Genomic DNA, 18796 nt, shown 5'->3' on the forward strand with positions numbered 1-18796 from the left:
TGCAGACTGGTATGATCAGGTGTGTTACCAGAAGCATTAGGGAGGAAGTTAGCAAGTTTTCTGGCTGTGTAATCTATTATCCTATAATATACACTACTATTTCTGCAAATACATCTTTATATAGTATTTAATATTAGCTCTTATTTGTACTAGCATACATTAGAGGGAACACAGAGGATAGCCTGACTGCATTGACTGAACCTTGGGGGATCAAGGCCAGAACACTGCAGAAGGTGCTCCCAAAACAAAGCAGTCAGCAGCCAAAAATGCTGCAGCAAAGCTTTAGACAGCTTTCAGGGGCTGGGACCCAAGGAGCTGCTGCCAAAGGTGGGAGGGATTGTGCATGTCCTAGCTCTGTAAGCTCACGCTAGAGAAAGTACACTAGAAGCAAGGGACTATGGATTATTTTTTTTCCTCCTCCTGATAGATTGGTTGCTTCTCAGCTGGCAGTACAAGAGGCTGACAGTAACCTTACCTACTGGCAATGGCTGCACAGGACTAGCAAGGTAACTGCTATGAGGGCATGTGCACACAGACGACCATAATTGAGATAGAAAACAAAGATGGTGTTGATCCTGCACAGTGTTTTGCACAGGTTTTTGCTACTATAAGGAACAACGGTGAAGTGACCCAATAATTAGTTGAATCACACTTGTGTACATACAAAGCAGCAAATAGACTCTGGTCCTCTTTTAAAGTCTCTTCTTGCACTACAACTGGGTCTGGTCCAGCATCTGCTTCCATTAAAATGGTTGAGGCTGAATTACCCTAGGGAAGTATGCATGTGAAAAGTGTGTTAGAAGGCTAGGTGTTTTCTGAGGAGGGCATCACACATTCCCTTTCTCATCCCTGTGGGGATTTTATTTTGTACACATTTTTTTTTTAACTGTTCAGTATCATACAAACCTGACATGCGAAGGATCTGATTTAGTCATTTAATTGTACAGACAAGCAATATACAACAGATCTGCTTAAAATATTTTATTTGCCAAAATGACAAATTGTTAATTTTTTTCCATGATAAAAAGATTTTTATTCTCCTTTTCTAAATCAAACTGTTCACACAAGAGATTACTTTCCTAATTCCAGATGAGAAAAGTAGTATTAACAGTTACACTGATTGTCATACTTCAATTTGAATTTTATTTGAAACATCTTATATGTCATTTATTTTATCGTAGCACTAAAAATCTCATCTACTCATAAAGTCTCCCAGGAAAATCAGAAATGTAATTAGTGAGAAAACTGTATTTTGCTACTGTGCTCAAGTTGCTTTAGTGATAATTGTTTTTTTTTTCTCTACTGCAGAGTTAAAAACATCTGCAAAAAGTATAGGTACCGTTAACCATGCTGTGCCTTGGTACGGCAAGCTGCTGTCCTGAGGAGGTAACTAGCCCCGGCTAGTCCCGTGGGAGTAGACTCAGCACACTGTCTGACCAGAATATGTATGAGGTCAGGGACTTCTGGCTCAGTTCTGCCTTTCCAGCCCCAGAAAAAAACCCAAACCTATCTTTTACTCATCTTCCAGTTTTAAACAAGAAAATCCTAAGTGTCTTATAATTCATGTTTTCATAGCACAAGGAAATATTTAAAAATAAATCAAAACGTTTGTTTTCTTGAATAGCAGCTTTAAAGACAAAACTAGGTATAACGCCTTATGGGCTAATTTTAAGGCTATTAATTGACACCAGACAGATTACTTTGGGAGAGGGGACGGAGTGAAAGTGTAATTAATTAGCTAAGGATTTTTAGTTTTTTCCCTTTTTGTTTTTTTTTTTTTTTTTAAACCAAAGTGATGAAAAATACAACGCCGCGGTTCTTCCTTTCCCCCTGCACAGATGTATAAAGCATTTTATACTGCCAAGAGTATGTCAGACAATGCATTAACATAAAGGTTTATCATCTTTTCATGTCTTAGACTCCTGTAACATTAAGCACAAAAGCAGCAAAGAGTCAATTTCTGCTATTCCTAAGCATAGTGTCCTCGCTTGCAGTCCAAGCTAGTAGTTGGTCCATGCCTGTGGAGACTGTGCTGATGCTAGTGTAGGTGCACGTTACTCTTACCAGAAATACCGAGTTGTTTAAATGAAATTAGTTACCGTTCCCAAAGTAACACTTCACAGGAAAACACATGAGACACAATAAACCCTTTTGGCCTAACTGGAACAAAATCAAATAAAAAGAATAAAATCACAACTAACCAAAAAGTATTTTTTCCAATGGAAACCATGAAAGGATGGTCCTAAATGAGCTGTACTGTACTCTAACAGGTTGGAAAGGTTCGCTTCAGTTAAAACACTTCCCTTTGGACCTGCAAAGCACTTGTTATTTATGACCAGTTGTGAAAAACATATTATAAAATTAAGATGTTTTGAGTTATTAAGCTGTCTTAACCGTTTTGTAAGCATGAAGTCTAAAAGAAAGTCTTTTACTTAAAAAATAGTTCTTCACAGATTCTTCTTGTATCCTGTGGGGATGTGACACTGTGGCCTTGTGTCCTGGAGTCTGTGAAAATTTCATAGTCATTCCCTCCCTGAAAAGAGAAAAGGAAAGAAGTAGAAGAGTTTTTAACATTACTTAGCTTAACATATACACAGCCTTAGGGTGGAACAGGAGCACATAAAGACAATGCTGAAAAGACTGAATCACATGCCGACTTAAAAGCTTTGCTAATGAATGACAATGAGGACACCTTTAAAATAGCTACCTTAAACAAACTGAAACATTAATCAAACTGAAATGTAGGTCTGATTTAACTAGTGCCTGGTACTAAAGCAGTCAGGTTACTGCTGCAGTACTCTGATCCTGCTAGCTCTGCAGGGGCCGTTACATTTGGAACCGGTTACCGGGGGGAGGATGCTGATGAAAGAATCAGTCTTGCCTAACTTAGCAAGCACTCAGCAGTAGCCCGATTTCTTTTTGGAAACATAAGAGCAAGTAGCATAACTAAACAATTTGCAGGAAAATTTTATTTGAGGTTTCAAACAACAACAAAGAAGTTCCCTTCAGGTCAATTTCCAAAAGAGATGGCCATTCTTGTAAACTGAGGGCCAAAAGTCTTGCCTGAGATATCATCTTCCAGAAAGCTTTAAAAACAAACTGCAAACCACCATTTTGTGATTTTTTTTTTTTGCATAACATGTTTATATTACCCCTGTGCTGAAACTTCTGCAGAACATCACAAACACCTGCATGAGAACTTCCTTACCCACACATTAGTTGGCAATGAAAGAGTAGAACTCGCAGTCTAAGTTTAGCCAGGGTTTTAGTTTTGTATAGCAAACCAGTATCAACTTTTAAAAATTGTTTTAAAATTGTTTACTTATCCAGGTGTTAAGCTTGTTCCAGAACAGATATTTATAACTTACTTGCATTATCCTCTTCCTTCCAGCTTGCTTTCCTTCCTTTTTAGCTACATGACTGTTAACATTGTTGATCCTTTGCTACTGCAACACGTTGGCCTTGCTAGCTACTGGTCTGATGTGGCATTTGTAACCGGCTTCTAGTCACAGGAGAGTGACGAAAGGCTCTTTCACAGCTGGCTGAGGTGCTGCCAAAGGTGCTACCACCTGCGTGAGCAGAGATCCCCGAGAGCAGCAGCTTCATGCTACCGGAAGCGGTATCTAATTTTTGTACATTGCTTGCCACACTGCTGCATAGTGAGAAAACAGCAACTCCTGCTACTTCACAACTGAAAATGCTGCACTGGCAATTATAGAGCTTAGGGGCAGCTGATTTTAAACCCTACACCAGAGGGAAAGCTGTTTACTTTTGCAGCTGGTGTCAAGTGGGGCGGGATGACTTAATACAAAGCCTGTATTTTTCTTATGAAAGCTTGGCTTTTCTAACTTTATAAAACTACAACATTCTTTGTAATTTATAAAATTGTAAGTTCGTACAGAACTAATCCTTTTCTTGTGCAGCTTAGCCTGACACCATCCTTTGGCCATGTGCAGGCAGCCTGAATTTCATCCAAGTCCTTGTGCTTGCTACTACCCTTTGCTAGATCTAGTCAGTTCTCTGCCTAGTATTTTCAAAAGCCTGTGAAACAGCCTATTGTGTACCTCTCTCAGGGATTAGATACAAGTTCAGTTTCTCAACAGGGGACTGATAAAGTGGTTAGCAAAGATACCATATGAAATTAAATGGAAAATAAATGTTCAATAATCACCAGCCAAGAAAAAACATCCATCTACAGCAATCAAATAGGAGTATCAGTTTTCAATGGTCAAGTCATCTGTGCTTTCTAATGTAATTACAGAAGCACAATTTAAAAACATATTCCAGTACTAACTCTGTTAAGCACACTCTGCTCACTTCAGAAAACATGAAAAATCTATGCTCGTAGCTATCTCCCAGCATTATGCTGACCAGTACTGCGCAGCCAGTTAAGCACAGGCCCACGTTTACATACATATTCTGAATTCAGTTCTTGTCAGGCGTAAGGCAAGTGATTAGAACCTACAGTCCTTGCAGTTTAAAATAGCTTCTCTGAAATGCATATACAAAACAATATACTCACTGGCATAGTCTTATCTCCAAAGAAATAAATTGTCTCGTATCCGTCTTTGGCGATGATTCCTAAGCAGTACCTCTTATCCCAGCCATCTGGGAACACATCGAAGCTTATCTGGCCTCCTAGGATAGACATGAACCAAGCAATCTTTATTATAAGAACACAGTTGTTAGGAGACAGTGAGGAAGAACAAAACTGAATAACATTTTTAGTAGAAGAAACTTTACAGAAATGCTACGAGACCCTGGAATTTTCATAAAGTATTTTATAGAAGTCTTGGCAACTTCTCAAACACCATTGACTTCTCTAGAACAAATTGAATTTTTTTTTTTTTTTATTATTTTAAAGTTACATTTAATCTTTTGACTTTTGGAAGGAAACCACATGACTAAATACAGCCATTGCTTACCATACAGTGTCTTCATCTTGTAACTACTGAGAAATAAATGTGTTCAGTGTCCGAATCAGAGAGATTGCTTCATACTGAGATTTTTCTGTCTCTGTGCAAAAGCTTTTTAAGGCTTTCAAAATAGGAAAAGGAGGAACTCAACCTAACAGGTCACTGACTATCAGGGCAACATTTTTTACTTTACTACTACCAATGCTGCACTGAGATTAGATCTTAGATTTTCTTTTTGCAATGTCAAGGACTAGGACAAAATGTCCCAGTTCCAAATCTATGGACTTTATCAATATATAAGCGTATTTCCCCATTGAAGTGAGTGTCAAAAAGGTATTTACAGCATGCTTTAGGAGAGCAGTTCACTTCTGCATTAGTGATTTAACACTATATCAATAATGTCACCCATATGTCTTTTATTGATTTGAAAAAATGATTTAAAAAAGTGAAAGGCAAAATTTTTGTAATATAGTAGGGGGGAAAGGGAAAAAAGAAGAAATATAGGAAAATTAAGTCCACCTTATTATCACTTTTTTTTTTGTTTGCACTTGCTTTTGGATTTTTTTCCTCTCCTTCCTCCCACTCAACGCAGCTATAGAACTAAAGAACCACGGACTACTGAAATAGTACCGATGTATTTCTGATCAAAATTGATGAGCAACACATTTAAAAATGAGCAGAATCTGTTACACAACTAACATTGAAAGATAACAAATTGATGACAGGCAATGACGTTCTTTGTTGGTTTCACTTAAAATGCACCAAATGAAAACCTGAAAGTAAAAAAAAGCTGTACTGCATGCAGTGAGGGGATGTGATTTGTTTTAAATGAAATTTAAATGAAATGGTTTTCAATTAAATTATTTCAAATGTGATACCTATAGAAAATGTGAGGCCTTTTCCTGCAAATTCTCTTCGTAAATCAGCTACAAATTTCTCTCTTATATGTTCCTTCTGTTTAAAAAAAAAAGGGGGGAGGGGAAAAAAAACATCAGCTATGTGTCGTGTTAACTCAGGAATAAAAAGACAATCAAAAAAAACCAAACCCACCCTCAAAATACCCAAAGCTCCGGGTATCAGGACTAGTGTGACAGAGCTACATTCTGTTATTACTGAAAGCGTGCTGAGAGTATTTCCATTTTAATCTGTTACCAGCTTGTATAAAATAAGAGCAAAACTTGACATACATGCTGTGATATTTGCATTTTTATCTGAAAATCTTAGGATGCTAAGGAGTTATGCCTCATCTCCCAGCAGAGTTCAGTTTTGCAGATGGGGTGACAGGCACAGGGAGAATGGTGCTAATCTTCTGACACCGTGTATTTCAAAAGGGTATTTTCAGAATGCCTCGGGCTCTGTTAACCCAGTCACAGGCAATCACTGCTTTTAAGGAGGTAGATTTCAGTTTTTGTATCACATCAGAAGCAGTTGTTATGGTGTAGCAGGGAACAGAACTCTGATACCATGGCTCAGATTCATTTTGACCTCCCACATTTAGCTGTGTACAAAGGAAAATAAATGAGAGCAAATAGTTTGATCTTGATTTTTAAGTTCTGCTTTAAAAGGCTTGGAGAGTTGAGAAGAAAAGGAATAGTTTTATTGACTTGAGTGGATGGAGGCTGCATATACTACAGAGTGCTGCAGTTAAGTATAGTTTCGTCTATGACAGGGTTTTTCAGGAACACGTATGTGGAGGTAGGATATTCAGTACCCTGGACATAGGGTTAAAAGAAACATGAGCCAAGCCCACCTCTTCTGCAAGTCATCTCAGTTAACTATTGCAACAAAAAACTAACTACTGTATATATTTTCTGAAGTCTGGAGAAGGAAATTAGTTAAAAACACACTGAAGAAATTAAAATGAAAAAATGAAATACTGGACAAAGTATAGAAGTGGTTTTTTTTTTATTTATTTTTTAATCATAATCTGGCTATAACTGCCTCTTCCAGAAGAGTTGGATATTTTTCAAGAGTTGTACCTCACCTTATCAAGTTCATAGAACTCAATTCGTTCTTCCTGGCTGCAGCTTCTTCCAATGGGGGACACGTTCAACATCCCGTTACGGAATTCAATAAAAGTGCCCCTGGAAAAAGAAGTGATTAACAAGATAGAAAATAGATGAAAAATTGTTCAAAACACTGAGTATCATGATGAGGTTTCATTTATTTCTAAGAACAGTGGGAATCAGAACAGTGGGGCTCAGTGAGAGCCTGTCTCCTTCAGGCTCTCATTGTATGCATAAAATAAATATAGGACCCAGCATTACTGGCATGAGGGAATCTTTTGGACTTTTATTTGAATCTAGCAACTACTAAATCATCACTACTAACTTTTAAAGGCATGATTTGTTTTAAAAATGTGACTGGAGCATCCTGCCAACCAGACGCTCAGCCACTAGTACACCAGCCTGGCATCTGGCAAAAAAGAATCTTGGCAGAGTTTCTAACTAGCCTCACATGTGGGAGACATTACTGACTCAAGCAGCTGCAACCTCGCAAACACACAGAATTGATCTTAATTCATACTTCTCATCTCTGGAAAGCGTTATGCTGCTGAAGTCCAGACTTATCAAGGAATACTCCTACTCAAAAATTGAACTTCCTTCCCTCTCAAATGAGTGATCAATTGGTATTTCAAATTCTGTAGATTTTTTTCAGCCTTTTCAATCATTTTCACCTGCTCCACTTGGGAGCTTGTCTCTGTATGCATAAATTTATCTCTGTTTCGTATCTACAGTGTTCCTAAACCACAAATTACTCATTTTTTTTAAATGAGAAGTCTGCTTTACATCCCGATGCTCAACACTATAACATGGAGAACATGGTGATCCCGAGATGTGTGTATGCACATACCTTTTCTTTGGCAGTTTTATCTTTGCAATATAACTCAGGCAGTAGTTGATTAGATCTTGAAGTATGTCCTCACCCAGGTGACCCTGAATGTTCTAACAAAATAAATACCATTTAACCGAAGGTCCAGAATATGAGATTCCAAAAATGAATCACACAGAAAACACAGATATTAGATAATCAGATATGGCTAATACCACAAAGAAATATTCCTTCAATAAATAAGTCTCAAGTGAGGCACTCATGGTACTAACTTAAGGATCCCATTTTTCTTTTTGCTTACTTTGTTTTGCTTTGTTTTTTTAACCATAAAAACAAACGCTCGTTTAATATGCTCCCTACTAGTACCTGCTTTACAAGGAAACATTGCCAAAGAGAGCAAACCTAGAAAGCCAACTGCAGTTAATGGCTGCTGTAGCCATGCATGAAGAATGGAGATCGTGACTGCAATAAACTGGAAACCACCTCTCCAAGTCAGCGATTTCAGCCAGTATCTCTTAAATGTTTCATCACTATTACTTGTTGAAACAAGGTATGTGACTAAAGTATCTAGAAACAGTTGTTTATTCCTTTAGAATGCCTTCTAGCATATACAGTGTATCAGAATGTATGCTCTGAATACTAAAATGTACCTACATTAGAGTTAAAAGAAACTTTCTAAACCCTAAGGCCTAACAGCCTAGGCTAGGAAGTGCCAGCTTCCATAGGAACTCCAGGGGCAGAGGCCTGGCCACGTGTCCTATAGCTGAGCTGAGGGAAATGCTGTTCCAGGGTTTTAACTGTTCTTATCCGGTCGGATGTTCCAGGCTCCAGATGTGCTTTTGAGAATACCAGAGAGCGAACAGATCTGCTACAGAAGTAACATACAGAAATAGCAGAAATTTTGGCTTAATGAGGGTGATTATAGAAGACTGCACTGTAGCAAGAAAGCAAAATCCTGTTTAGAAAATTTCCCCTTACTGGAAATTTCGCACTTACCTGCTTGCTGAAGAATTTCCCATCTTTGTATGCTACAAGACCATTTTCTGGAAACACGTAGTCAAATTTTTCAACCACTACAACCAAACAAAAACGTAGTAACTTATAATTTCCCCTATGTTCTTCACGTAGAATTGTCTTACATAGGTTAAAATGCAGCAAACATAGATTATAAAGCGTGAAGGACTCAGCAGCATAACATCAAGCACAAGATTAAAACCACTGATTTCTCTCCAAGATTAGCACGCGCCTCAAATCACATTAAAGTCTTTCAGTCATGTTATTTCTATTTTTGCTTAAAGTCTCTTCTTCTCCTGCAAGTACGTTCATTTGCATTAAATGCAAGGGGCTGAATATGTCAAATACTGCAAAAACTCGGCACGCAGCCGGGACAGACAACAAATAAAATACTACTGTTTTAGGCCTGTTTTCTCAGTGGTACCAACCTACAGGAGATGACAGAGTTGTGAGAATCCAGCTGCAATGCAAAAGGAGATGGCTTGCTGGGGACCACTCCTACACCAAACGAATTCTGACTTACGCAGGCATCACAGGCATCAGTGGTGTCAGTTAAGTAAAGACCATTCAGGAGTCTCTCCAAAGACCAACGCAAGCATTTATCTCTGCACAGTAACCCCACTGCTAACGACATCAGGTCCTCCAGGGACGAGCTAGGACGGAGGAGCCCACACACGTGTGTGCAACGCGGAGTTACATCTCAAGGCACCAGCGAGGTGGGTGCCTTCCAGGCACTGTCACAGGGTCGGGGTTTCATTGTTCGTAGCAATCCCTTAGGAACATACGGGAATGCCTGCAGGACACAGACACTGCCTGCAGGCTGTAAATGCCTGTCAACAGCTGCTCATAAACCGCGTGCAACGTGTGTTAAAGGAAAGGTTTACAGCCAGGAAGGAGGAAGACGAGCAGGGTTAGCATTTAACCTTCAGGACTTCCTTCTGAGCAACCCCGGGCACCACATTGCGTCAGCCCCCACCCATCCTCACCGTCCTCGCCGAGCTGCTCCTTGATCTTCTCGAAATCCGAGCCTCCCACGACCCCGACTTTCACCTTCTGGCGCAGCCTCTGCAGGAACTCGGCCATCTCAGCCGTGATTTTCTAGATGCCAAAACAAAGCAGTTCGGTCTGTCAGCGCCTTGCAGCGCCCGCTAAACCCCAGCACAGCGGCGCAGAGCTTTCAGCAGAAGCGAGGGCGCCTCTCGAGTGTTGCCTTTGGCTTTGGCAGTGAACGCGGCCGGCAAGGAGCCGAGGCAGCCCGGCACAGCCCGGCCCAGCCCGCCCTGCCCCAGGGGCCCGCCGCCGGTACCGGGGCGGGTGCGGCCCCGCCAGCCCAGCCCGGCCCCGGGCACTCGCCTGCCGCGGCGCCGTGAGGGTCCCGTCCACATCGAAGAGGCAGAGCGCGGCGCGCTGCGACGGCGCCATAGCGGCACGGGAGGGACAGGAGGAAGCGAATCCGCCACGGGGCCGCCGGGAGCTCCCCGGCCGCCTCCCTCCGCCCCTTCCCTTCTCTTCTCGTCCTTCCCCTTCCCCTCCCCGCCTCCTCCCCCTACAGGCGGCGGTGCCATGGCGCTGGTGAGCGGGGAGGGGGCAGCGCTCGGCTCAGGGGGGAGCGGGGCGGCGGGGCCGAGCCGGGGGGGGCCGCGTGGCCCCGGCCGTGTCACGGCAGCTTTTGTCCCCCCTCAGCCGCAGGAGGTGCGGGTGCGAGCCCCCCTCCTGCCCGCCCCGCGGGGGGCTGAGCTGCGCGGCCGGGGCGGGTGCGGGACAGCCCGGGGGGGCTCGCGGTGACCCGCGGGGCCGTTTCCTTCCAGGCCGGGCTCTGCCGGGTTCGGAGCAGCGGCCGCGCAGCGCTGCCCCTGCGGAGGTGCCTCCAGGATGGGCTCCGGGCGAGCACGGGGGAAGCAGCGGCCGCTCGCCCTCCCCGCGTCGTTGGCTCCCGGCTGTGTGTGCAGAGCTGGCGGATCGGGGGCGTCGCTGCCCGCCCCGAGGCGCGGCGAGTGGCAGCGGCCGGGCTGTGCGGGGCGGCTCCGGCTGCTGCGGTCCGACAAGCGGCGGTAGCGGAGGCAGCGGAGGAGTTCACAGTGGTCTACAGGTTCCCGGGGATCAAGTACTGCCGGGCGCTGTCCAGGCTGAAGCTGCTGCAGACCGCGACCACCCTGGCTGTGGTGCCTCCCGTCTGCTACCTCTATCTGCAGGGCCAGGCTTCCCAGACCGTGCTCCTGTATACAACCGGCGTTGCTTTCTTCGCTGGTGTGATGTTGTACGGTATGAGCTATTTTTTCAGACGAATTATTGGATTAATCTACCTGAGTGAATCCGGCAGAACAGTCAAAGTGGCCCACTTGACATTTTGGGGAAAACGGAATGACATTTACTGTCCCATAGAGACAGTGATGACTTCGGACGAAGCTGGAGATGTCAAAGGGGAGCTACTTCTCCAGTTCAAACGATATAACAGCAAAGATACCTTGTACTTTACGACTAAATATGGCCAGGTTGTGGACAGACAGAAGTTCAGGGAAATATTTGGAGAACTTCAGTGATACAATAACAAATTCCTGATAATTCTGCTTGTTGCGTTGTTCCTTGTGCTTATTCTTCTATGAAGTCTTTGATAACCTGACATACTCGTGTCATTTTCCTGTGTGACGTCTGCTGGTGAGTGTGCTCAGCATGGGAAGTAGAAATGGTAGTGAACAATCCAATGGATTAAACATCTTTGTAGCTCGTTTATGGTGTGAGCAGATCACTTCTGTTTCACAGTGAGTGTGTGCGGTATTGCTGTCACACTGCTGTTCTAAGAGTTACAAGCTCACGTGTTTACAAGCAGTAAATTATACATATAATACTGCAAAAATTCTGTCAGATTTTGAAGTCATTGTTAAAGAAATGATACATTGACCAGCTCTTAGGAGTACACAGGGACAATGGCTGTGAGTCCATCCTCAGGGAAGCGAACAAAACTTGGCAGCACAGGGGTGCGTTGTGCTAGACGAGCTGATGGTTCAGTCCTGATGTAAAATTAAGGACTGGGACAGCACTTCAGGAGCCTCTAACACACATTTATTTCCCAGTGAAATACGGGAAGAACGTCCCTAAGCTATGATGCTCTGAATTACAGGGACAGCGTATGATCAATCCCTTGTTTATTTATTTTTTTTGATTTAGATCCTAGTAACTGCAACCTTTATAATCTGGAAATCTGGAGCTACTTGTCCTTCTTTGCATGTATTCATGTTTATGCTTGTTTTAGGTTGTATGTATAACATTTAATCACTACTGTCACCACTGCTGTTCGTGTTAACAGAGTTAAATCCAGTTGGAGGCCAGTCACTAGTGGAGTCCCCCAGGTCTCGGTACTGGGGCCAGTCCTCTTTAATATCTTTATTGATGATCTAGATGAGGGGATCGAGTGCACCCTCAGTAAGTTCGCAGATGACACCAAGTTAGGTGCATGTGTCGATCTGCTCGAGGGTAGGAAGGCTCTGCAGGAGGATCTGGATAGGCTGCACCGATGGGCTGAGGTCAACTGCATGAAGTTCAACAAGGCCAAGTGCCGGGTCCTGCACCTGGGGCGCAATAACCCCAAGCAGAGCTACAGGCTGGGAGATGAGTGGTTGGAGAGCTGCCTGGCAGAGAAGGACCTGGGAGTATTGGTGGATAGTCGGCTGAATATGAGCCAGCAGTGTGCTCAGGTGGCCAAGAAGGCCAACGGCATCCTGGCTTGTATAAGAAACAGTGTGGCCAGCAGGGCTAGGGAGGTGATTGTCCCCATGTACTCAACTCTGGTGAGGCCATACCTAGAGTACCACGTTCAGTTTTGGGCCCCTCGCTATAAGAAGGACATGGAGGTGCTCGAGCGAGTCCAGAGAAGGGTGACCAAGCTGGTGAGGGGTCTGGAGAACAAGTCCTACAAGGAACGGCTGAGGGAGCTGGGCTTGTTCAGCCTGGAGAAAAGGAGGCTCAGGGGCGACCTTATCGCTCTCTACAGGTACCTCAAGGGAGGCTGTAGCGAGGTGGGGGTTGGTCTGTTCTCCCACGTGCCTGGTGACAGGACGAGGGGGAATGGGCTTAAGTTGAGCCAGGGGAGGTTTAGGTTGGATATTAGGAAGAACTTCTTTACTGAGAGGGTTGTGAGGCATTGGAATGGGCTGCCCAGGGAAGTGGTGGAGTCACCATCCCTGGAGGTCTTTAAAAGACATTTAGATGTAGAGCTTAGGGATATGGTTTAGTGGGGACTGTTAGTGTTAGGTCAGAGGTTGGACTCGATGATCTTGGAGGTCTCTTCCAACCTAGATGATGGTGCGATTCTGTAACTCAAGTTCCAAAAAACTGCAGTAAATGTTGCCAAAAATTATCTTAGACTACATGAATTCAACAACCTTCTGTTTACTACACCACTGATAACAGTTTAGCCTGGGAACTCAGTCCTTTAGAGCACCACTTGATTTGTTTGCTCACCTGGGAATGCTTTAACATGGACAGTGCCCTTGCCAAATACCCTTCCACTTACTGGATTTGCAGACCTCCTTCCCACCCCCAGGCTGATTTTACCTGACATGAAAACAGGTAAGACAACTAAAAGCTATGTTGAATTAAAGCTGAAGATGAAACATGCAGTTTGTGTTCTCCCTAACTTGGAGCTTTGATCACCTCACCATGTGTCCTCAAGGATGTTGGTTTCATTCTGTGGTGTTAGCATGATTCCTTCTTTGCCAAAACCTCCACAGAAAAAAAAAGAAGCAGGATTAAAACCTGAGAATCAAATCTGATCACTTTTAACAGGTAAGATTTTTTTTTTGAATTGTTACAAGCAAGGTAACGCCTTACACCGCTCTTCTAGCTATTACTTCATTTGGAATTATGGCAAATAAGCTAAACTTCACAAGAGCAAAGTCTGGAGAATTCTTTTCACTGTTTCTTCCTCAGGCCTATTGAAACCTCTGTCTCTTGGTGGATCAGCAGATGCAGGTAAGTAAAATTGGCATTATAACACACAGGCTAATCATCATTTACTATTTACTCAGGTTAAACTTCTCCTAATGGGGCCCTTATTATTTTAAATTTTGGCTAATACCAAGTGGTGCAGCAATATCAAAAGGAAAGTAATTTTTCCTTGGCTTTAACACTATGGCAGCGAAATACAGGTTGACTGAAGTGGATTGCATGCATATAGCAAGTTTTCTGGAGGTTTGTCTATCTTCGTAAGAATATATTTAATAAGCACTAGTGATTCAGTTTAGGCATATGCTAGGTTTAAAACAAAGAGTCTTGAAGAACTTCAATTATAAATATTTTATTTAAGAATATTGATTACACATGAGATGTCTTTTTTTTTTATGAATCTGTGTGCAGTTACTAGTTACACCATGAAGTGTAGTTAAGTATTTGTTTAAACATTTATTTGGCACTGTCCACAGTATGCTGTAAACAATATTAACTTTATATGCTTCAGCTGCAGTGCTCTCTATGTATTCTCTAACATGATTTCATCAATATGTTGTACACAATTATACAGTTACTGAGTGTCAGTAAAAATTATAAAAACACCTAGAGTATTCATAATAAAAGTGAAGATGTGGTAAGACTTCAAATTACTGGACCTTTGCTTCTGTAGAAGTACAAGACTTGCTAGAGACATTTACTAAAACTACTGCACTGATATGTTGAACGAACTAATTCCCAGAATGTGGTCAAACACAGTTCTTGTTTTGACTTTCCTCTTGATGATAATACTCTTATGAGGACAGTGATGACAGTGAGGTTTTGTTGAACACCAATCCACCAGTCCTTTCTCCAGATTTCAACAACCTCTGTTCAAAAACCTGCCTGGGTTCTGACCAGCTGGTACCAGAATTCTGGGTTCTGCAGAGAGGTTTATAGAAATCCCATTATTTCTAAGCTAGCAGAAGTCAGCTTTCTTGAGTTGTCCAATACCAGTACTCAAAAATAGGAAAATGGGAAAACCATGATTAAAACTTACCGGAGCAGGTAAGAAACCTTTCACAGTTTGGCAGCTTTATTAAACATATATAAATCCTTTAACTGCTCTGTCTCTTATGTACTTAAAAATTGCTGATAGGGCAACTGTAAAGTCTAAAAGTGGTCCCTCTTTTTTGGTGCATAAATACAAAAGTTAAACTTGCTAAGGAAAAGTCAGATGCCTGCTAGCCAAAGAAAGAGAAGGGAAAAAAAAAAAGCACCAGAACTAGGTCAAGTCAGCCTTAAGCAAATAGTAAAGAGATGTCCAGAACAATTCTCTGAAGAGGATAAAAGTAACAAAGTGTTGCAACTTTTTCATCTTGTGGCTTTCTAGAAGACTTCTGAAGCATCAATAACTTAAGAGTAACCTATTAGAACAACACAACTACTTTGCATTATAATGTGCAGTTAGGACTAGGCCTTCACTGTAGTGGCACTGATGTCAGGTAATGGCTAAGATCAAGCAATTCTGCTGTAGTTCTACAACAGCCTTATTAATGTAGAACTTGTAATAGCTAAATTAATGGCTCTTATGGCATATTATGGGCAAATGGTAAAATAAGCCCAAATAATTTGAGATTGCTGACAGAGATAGAAATAATGTGCTTCACACAATTCTTTAAGCTTTGTCAAATTACATACATCTCAGTATAGCTTTCTCTTCTCTAATTCTAAGAGAAGTCAAGAGTTTTAAAATCCAGGACAAGGAGGGAAGGACGTCACTTCCACCCATGGCACCGCACATGTGGCTGCGTGCATCAGTGCCTCTCAAGCAGTATGTATAGGCTAATGGCTAGGTAGAGCAGTGTCATGATCCAGGTGGTATGGCAGACTTTAGTATTCAGGGGAGTAAAGCTTTAAATTATTCTGTAAAATATTGTACTTGGCAGTGGTGGAAAGCAAAGCTTTCCCTGAAACACCTCTTTTGTTCTATCTACCATTAGAGAATGGCACTTTCTGCATGGCAGGCATGTGGCTTTTAGTACTTGTTGCTGCTTCTGGACACAAGTAAAGCTACTGGGATTATCTGTGAAAACAGACTGTACCAGGTCGTATTTAGACAACTTAGTCAGGGCCATGGATGCATGGAGGACTCTGCAATTAATAGGACCCAAGGATGGAGGGCCACCGCTTCTGTGCACAGTGTAGGACAGCTGCGGGTACCTGCTGGTGACCAGTACCAATACTCTGCCTGGGTCGAGTTTGCATGGAGCAGCTTGCCTTGGGCAGCATTACAGACAGAACACAACCCTTAGTTTATGACTTTACACTTATCTTGTAAGTGGAGAAGACATGAATTAATGCAAACTAATCTCATAATCAGTTAGTTGTTCAGTGTAAGAGAACGGCTTTTTACTTGAAGTTTGCTAAGATGTCACTGAAAATGTTCAGAAAGAGGTGTGCATGGTGATCCTTGAAGATCAGCGTTGGACGAAAACGAATTGATCTGTCACCACAGCCTCCCAGTACAACACCTAAGACAATAAGAGTTTCTTTAGTCATTTCCACCATTGTGGGAACTGCATTTTCTGAATATTTGGCAATGTTCACATCACTGGGGAGGGGAAACAGAAGCTTCCCAAATCACTCCTAACCATACAATCACACAGAGCATCATCAGTTGGTGTACTGTGAAGCAAATGGCTCTACCTTTTCTCTCTGCTGGCTTAGTTTTCAAGAACAAAATGTTACTGATGTCTTACACTAAAATCTCACTGCACAGTAGTTAGATGCATCACACCTGCTTCTTTCAAGAGATGAAAGTAGCAAAAACCTGACAGCTGCTAACCCAGGACCCACAGTTCAATTCAAAGAGGATACTAGGCTTCAGAGCATGAGGTTCCCCTCCTGAAACACAGGCTTGTCTACAGCCCGTGTAGTAAAAGGGGCAGGCAGTTGTAGAGCCCCATTTTAGGCAACTCAATGTATTTTGTTATTAGGTATTACATAAAATTCCACCTCCTCCCTGTGTTTTCCTGTGTGACAGTTAACTTCATTTTTCTAGACATGAGCCATGCTGAGGTTCACTGCAGAGGAATATTAAAGTGACATCAGAAATATATGCCCTGCACAGGCCTCTTTAGTAATATCAGACCAAAAGATAAAGGTGCATGTACATGCAACTGACTGGTTTAAATGTTCATGAAAATACATCTATTTCCAGAAAAGCCTAAACACAGTTTGTTTATAATTCACTTTTGTCCTTGGATAGTGTAGTACACACAGCATACAAAAAAAGGACAATTTAAAGCATCACATATCCTGTTTGTCCTTTGAAGCTAAACTACACACAAATTGCCTTACCTTTGTTTCTGGCTATTGTAATTAACTTGTTTCTAGTTGCATCATTTGGAGTGTCAAATGAACAGAATGTTCCTCTTCCTCTAACTCTGCTGATAAGATGGGGGTAGCGAGCCTGCAAAGAGAGGTGAGGATGTATGCATGGCAGCTGCTGCAGTAGAGGGCACCAGGTGGCAAGCTCTGCCAGGCATTCTGCCACGTGAAGAACCTGCTGCCTCCTCTGTTTTGGGGGAGTGGAGCTATTGCGCACTGTCTGGACACCTGACACAACCTTGTGTGTTGTTTGCCCCTTTCTGACAACAGTTTGCGCAGCCACAGACTTCAAGTGTTTAAAACTGCATGAGGTCGGATCCTAACTGATCAGCAAATTTCCCCTTATCTACAATAAGCCTTCCAAATGTTTACCTGTAAATCCAGCAGCCCGGTCAGTAGCGCCTTCCCTGCATGGGCTGCATTGTTTAGGAGGTCTTCTCTTTTAATAACCTTAATGACTTCAGCAAGCATAAGGTTCTTGGATGGATCTCCAAGCCAGGTGTTAAAAATCCGATAAGGCTTGAAAAAGGATGGAAAGAGAGTTGCGGAACGTGTTAACAGGAAAATCACTATAATAAAAAAAAGCAAGCCATCACACTGGTCATGCAACATCTGGTACAGCTAAAAGCATGCACTAACCTCACCAAGTCCCCTTTTTTGTTCTAAGAGCAAAATACAGCTGCCCTGCTCAGCAGAAACAAAGGGCAAACAACTGCTTTATGTTATGAATTTAGTGCCTTCTATTTTGCTAATCTGACATCTCATTGAAACATGGCTGTAGATGGTGTTGAAACCAGCATCATCTATACTGGTTTTGCATTCAAGCTTTATCTTTTCCCATTTAGTTTCTTCATTTATTATATATAAAATGACATTACGATGAAGAATAAGTCTTGATAACAATTCAAAATGCTTACATATAAGCTCTGAAGATACCAACTTATAATACGGAAAAGGTAAGGTTTTATTCAAATTGTGGCTGGTTTCCTATTGAGGATTACTTCAGCAGGCTAAACTCAGCTTTCCACTCTCTCCCACCAGCTTTATGACCTTTGTGACTGAGAGCAATCAGAATAAATGTGAGGAAGTAAAGATGACTCTCATGTAAGCACAAAGCAAGTATCTAAGAAATAGCAGCTCCATCTAGCTGAACCTGCATTACTGAAAGAAAGCTTGCCTCTTCCATGGACATTACAGGTACCCAATGAAGGGGGCACCAACTAGCAGAAAGTTCAATTTTTCATTGAAAACTCTTACAGCATTTGGCCTGAACTCTTCTTTGTGGAAAAATCCTCCTGTCATCATCTTCTTACTAAATGTTACCACATCAGCTGGATCATCCAGGCCCCAATGTTCATGGGCCCAGAATTTTCCGGTGCAGCCACCTCCCGTCTGCACCTCATCCACCAAGAATGCACAGCCATGCTGTGGAGACAGATGGAAAAAGCAGGGGACATGAGTATACACTTCAAAACCAAAAATACCTCCCCTAGTGAAATGATGAATACAAGTCAATTACATTTAACATCCCTCCTTCCTCCGCCTTCACTGCTCCAAATCTCCGCTCCTCAACCACAGACCAATGCTGCCATATTTATTGTGCATTAGATTGCACAATTAGGAACTCAGCTATTTTTTCAGAAAGGCAACAGAAACATATTTTCGACCTAAACTCAGAAGCAAAATACATGTTTTTTGTATGTATGAATATGTGTGTGTGT

The 18796-nt window shown here is 42.3% G+C and overlaps 3 protein-coding genes across 5 annotated transcripts in view; 1 reads left to right on the forward strand and 2 right to left on the reverse strand.

The window, feature by feature from the left end:
- Nucleotides 1–966: 966 nt before the first annotated feature.
- On the reverse strand, nt 967–10249 carry PMM2 (phosphomannomutase 2). The gene is made up of 8 exons (XM_084536863.1): nt 10116–10249; nt 9749–9860; nt 8745–8821; nt 7770–7861; nt 6901–7000; nt 5795–5870; nt 4523–4638; nt 967–2533 (listed from the first exon to the last, which is right to left on the reverse strand). The coding sequence occupies exons 1-8, from the start codon at nt 10182–10184 to the stop codon at nt 2429–2431; spliced, it is 747 nt and encodes a 248-aa protein (XP_084392989.1). The 5' UTR covers nt 10185–10249; the 3' UTR covers nt 967–2428.
- TMEM186 (transmembrane protein 186) lies at nt 9552–11487 on the forward strand (the record flags this gene model as incomplete). The annotated part of the gene is made up of 3 exons (XM_084537009.1): nt 9552–9672; nt 9988–10334; nt 10571–11487. 3 exons carry the CDS (start codon nt 9552–9554, stop codon nt 11300–11302), a joined length of 1200 nt encoding a protein of 399 aa, XP_084393135.1. The 3' UTR covers nt 11303–11487.
- A 2552-nt stretch (nt 11488–14039) lies between these two features.
- Nucleotides 14040–18796, reverse strand: part of ABAT (4-aminobutyrate aminotransferase) — a 57062-nt gene continuing 52305 nt past the window's right edge. For all 3 annotated transcript variants that reach the window (XM_084536868.1, XM_084536867.1, XM_084536866.1), the window contains exons 13-16: nt 18333–18500; nt 17448–17594; nt 17046–17157; nt 14040–16216 (exon numbers count right to left, since the gene is read on the reverse strand). In XM_084536868.1, the coding sequence (XP_084392994.1) occupies nt 16095–16216; nt 17046–17157; nt 17448–17594; nt 18333–18500 (549 nt within the window). In that variant the 3' untranslated portion in view covers nt 14040–16094. The remainder of the gene's footprint in view (nt 16217–17045; nt 17158–17447; nt 17595–18332; nt 18501–18796) is intronic.

Source organism: Aythya ferina (genome assembly GCF_964211825.1).
Source record: "Aythya ferina genome assembly, chromosome: 15".
Lineage (NCBI taxonomy): Eukaryota > Metazoa > Chordata > Aves > Anseriformes > Anatidae > Aythya > Aythya ferina.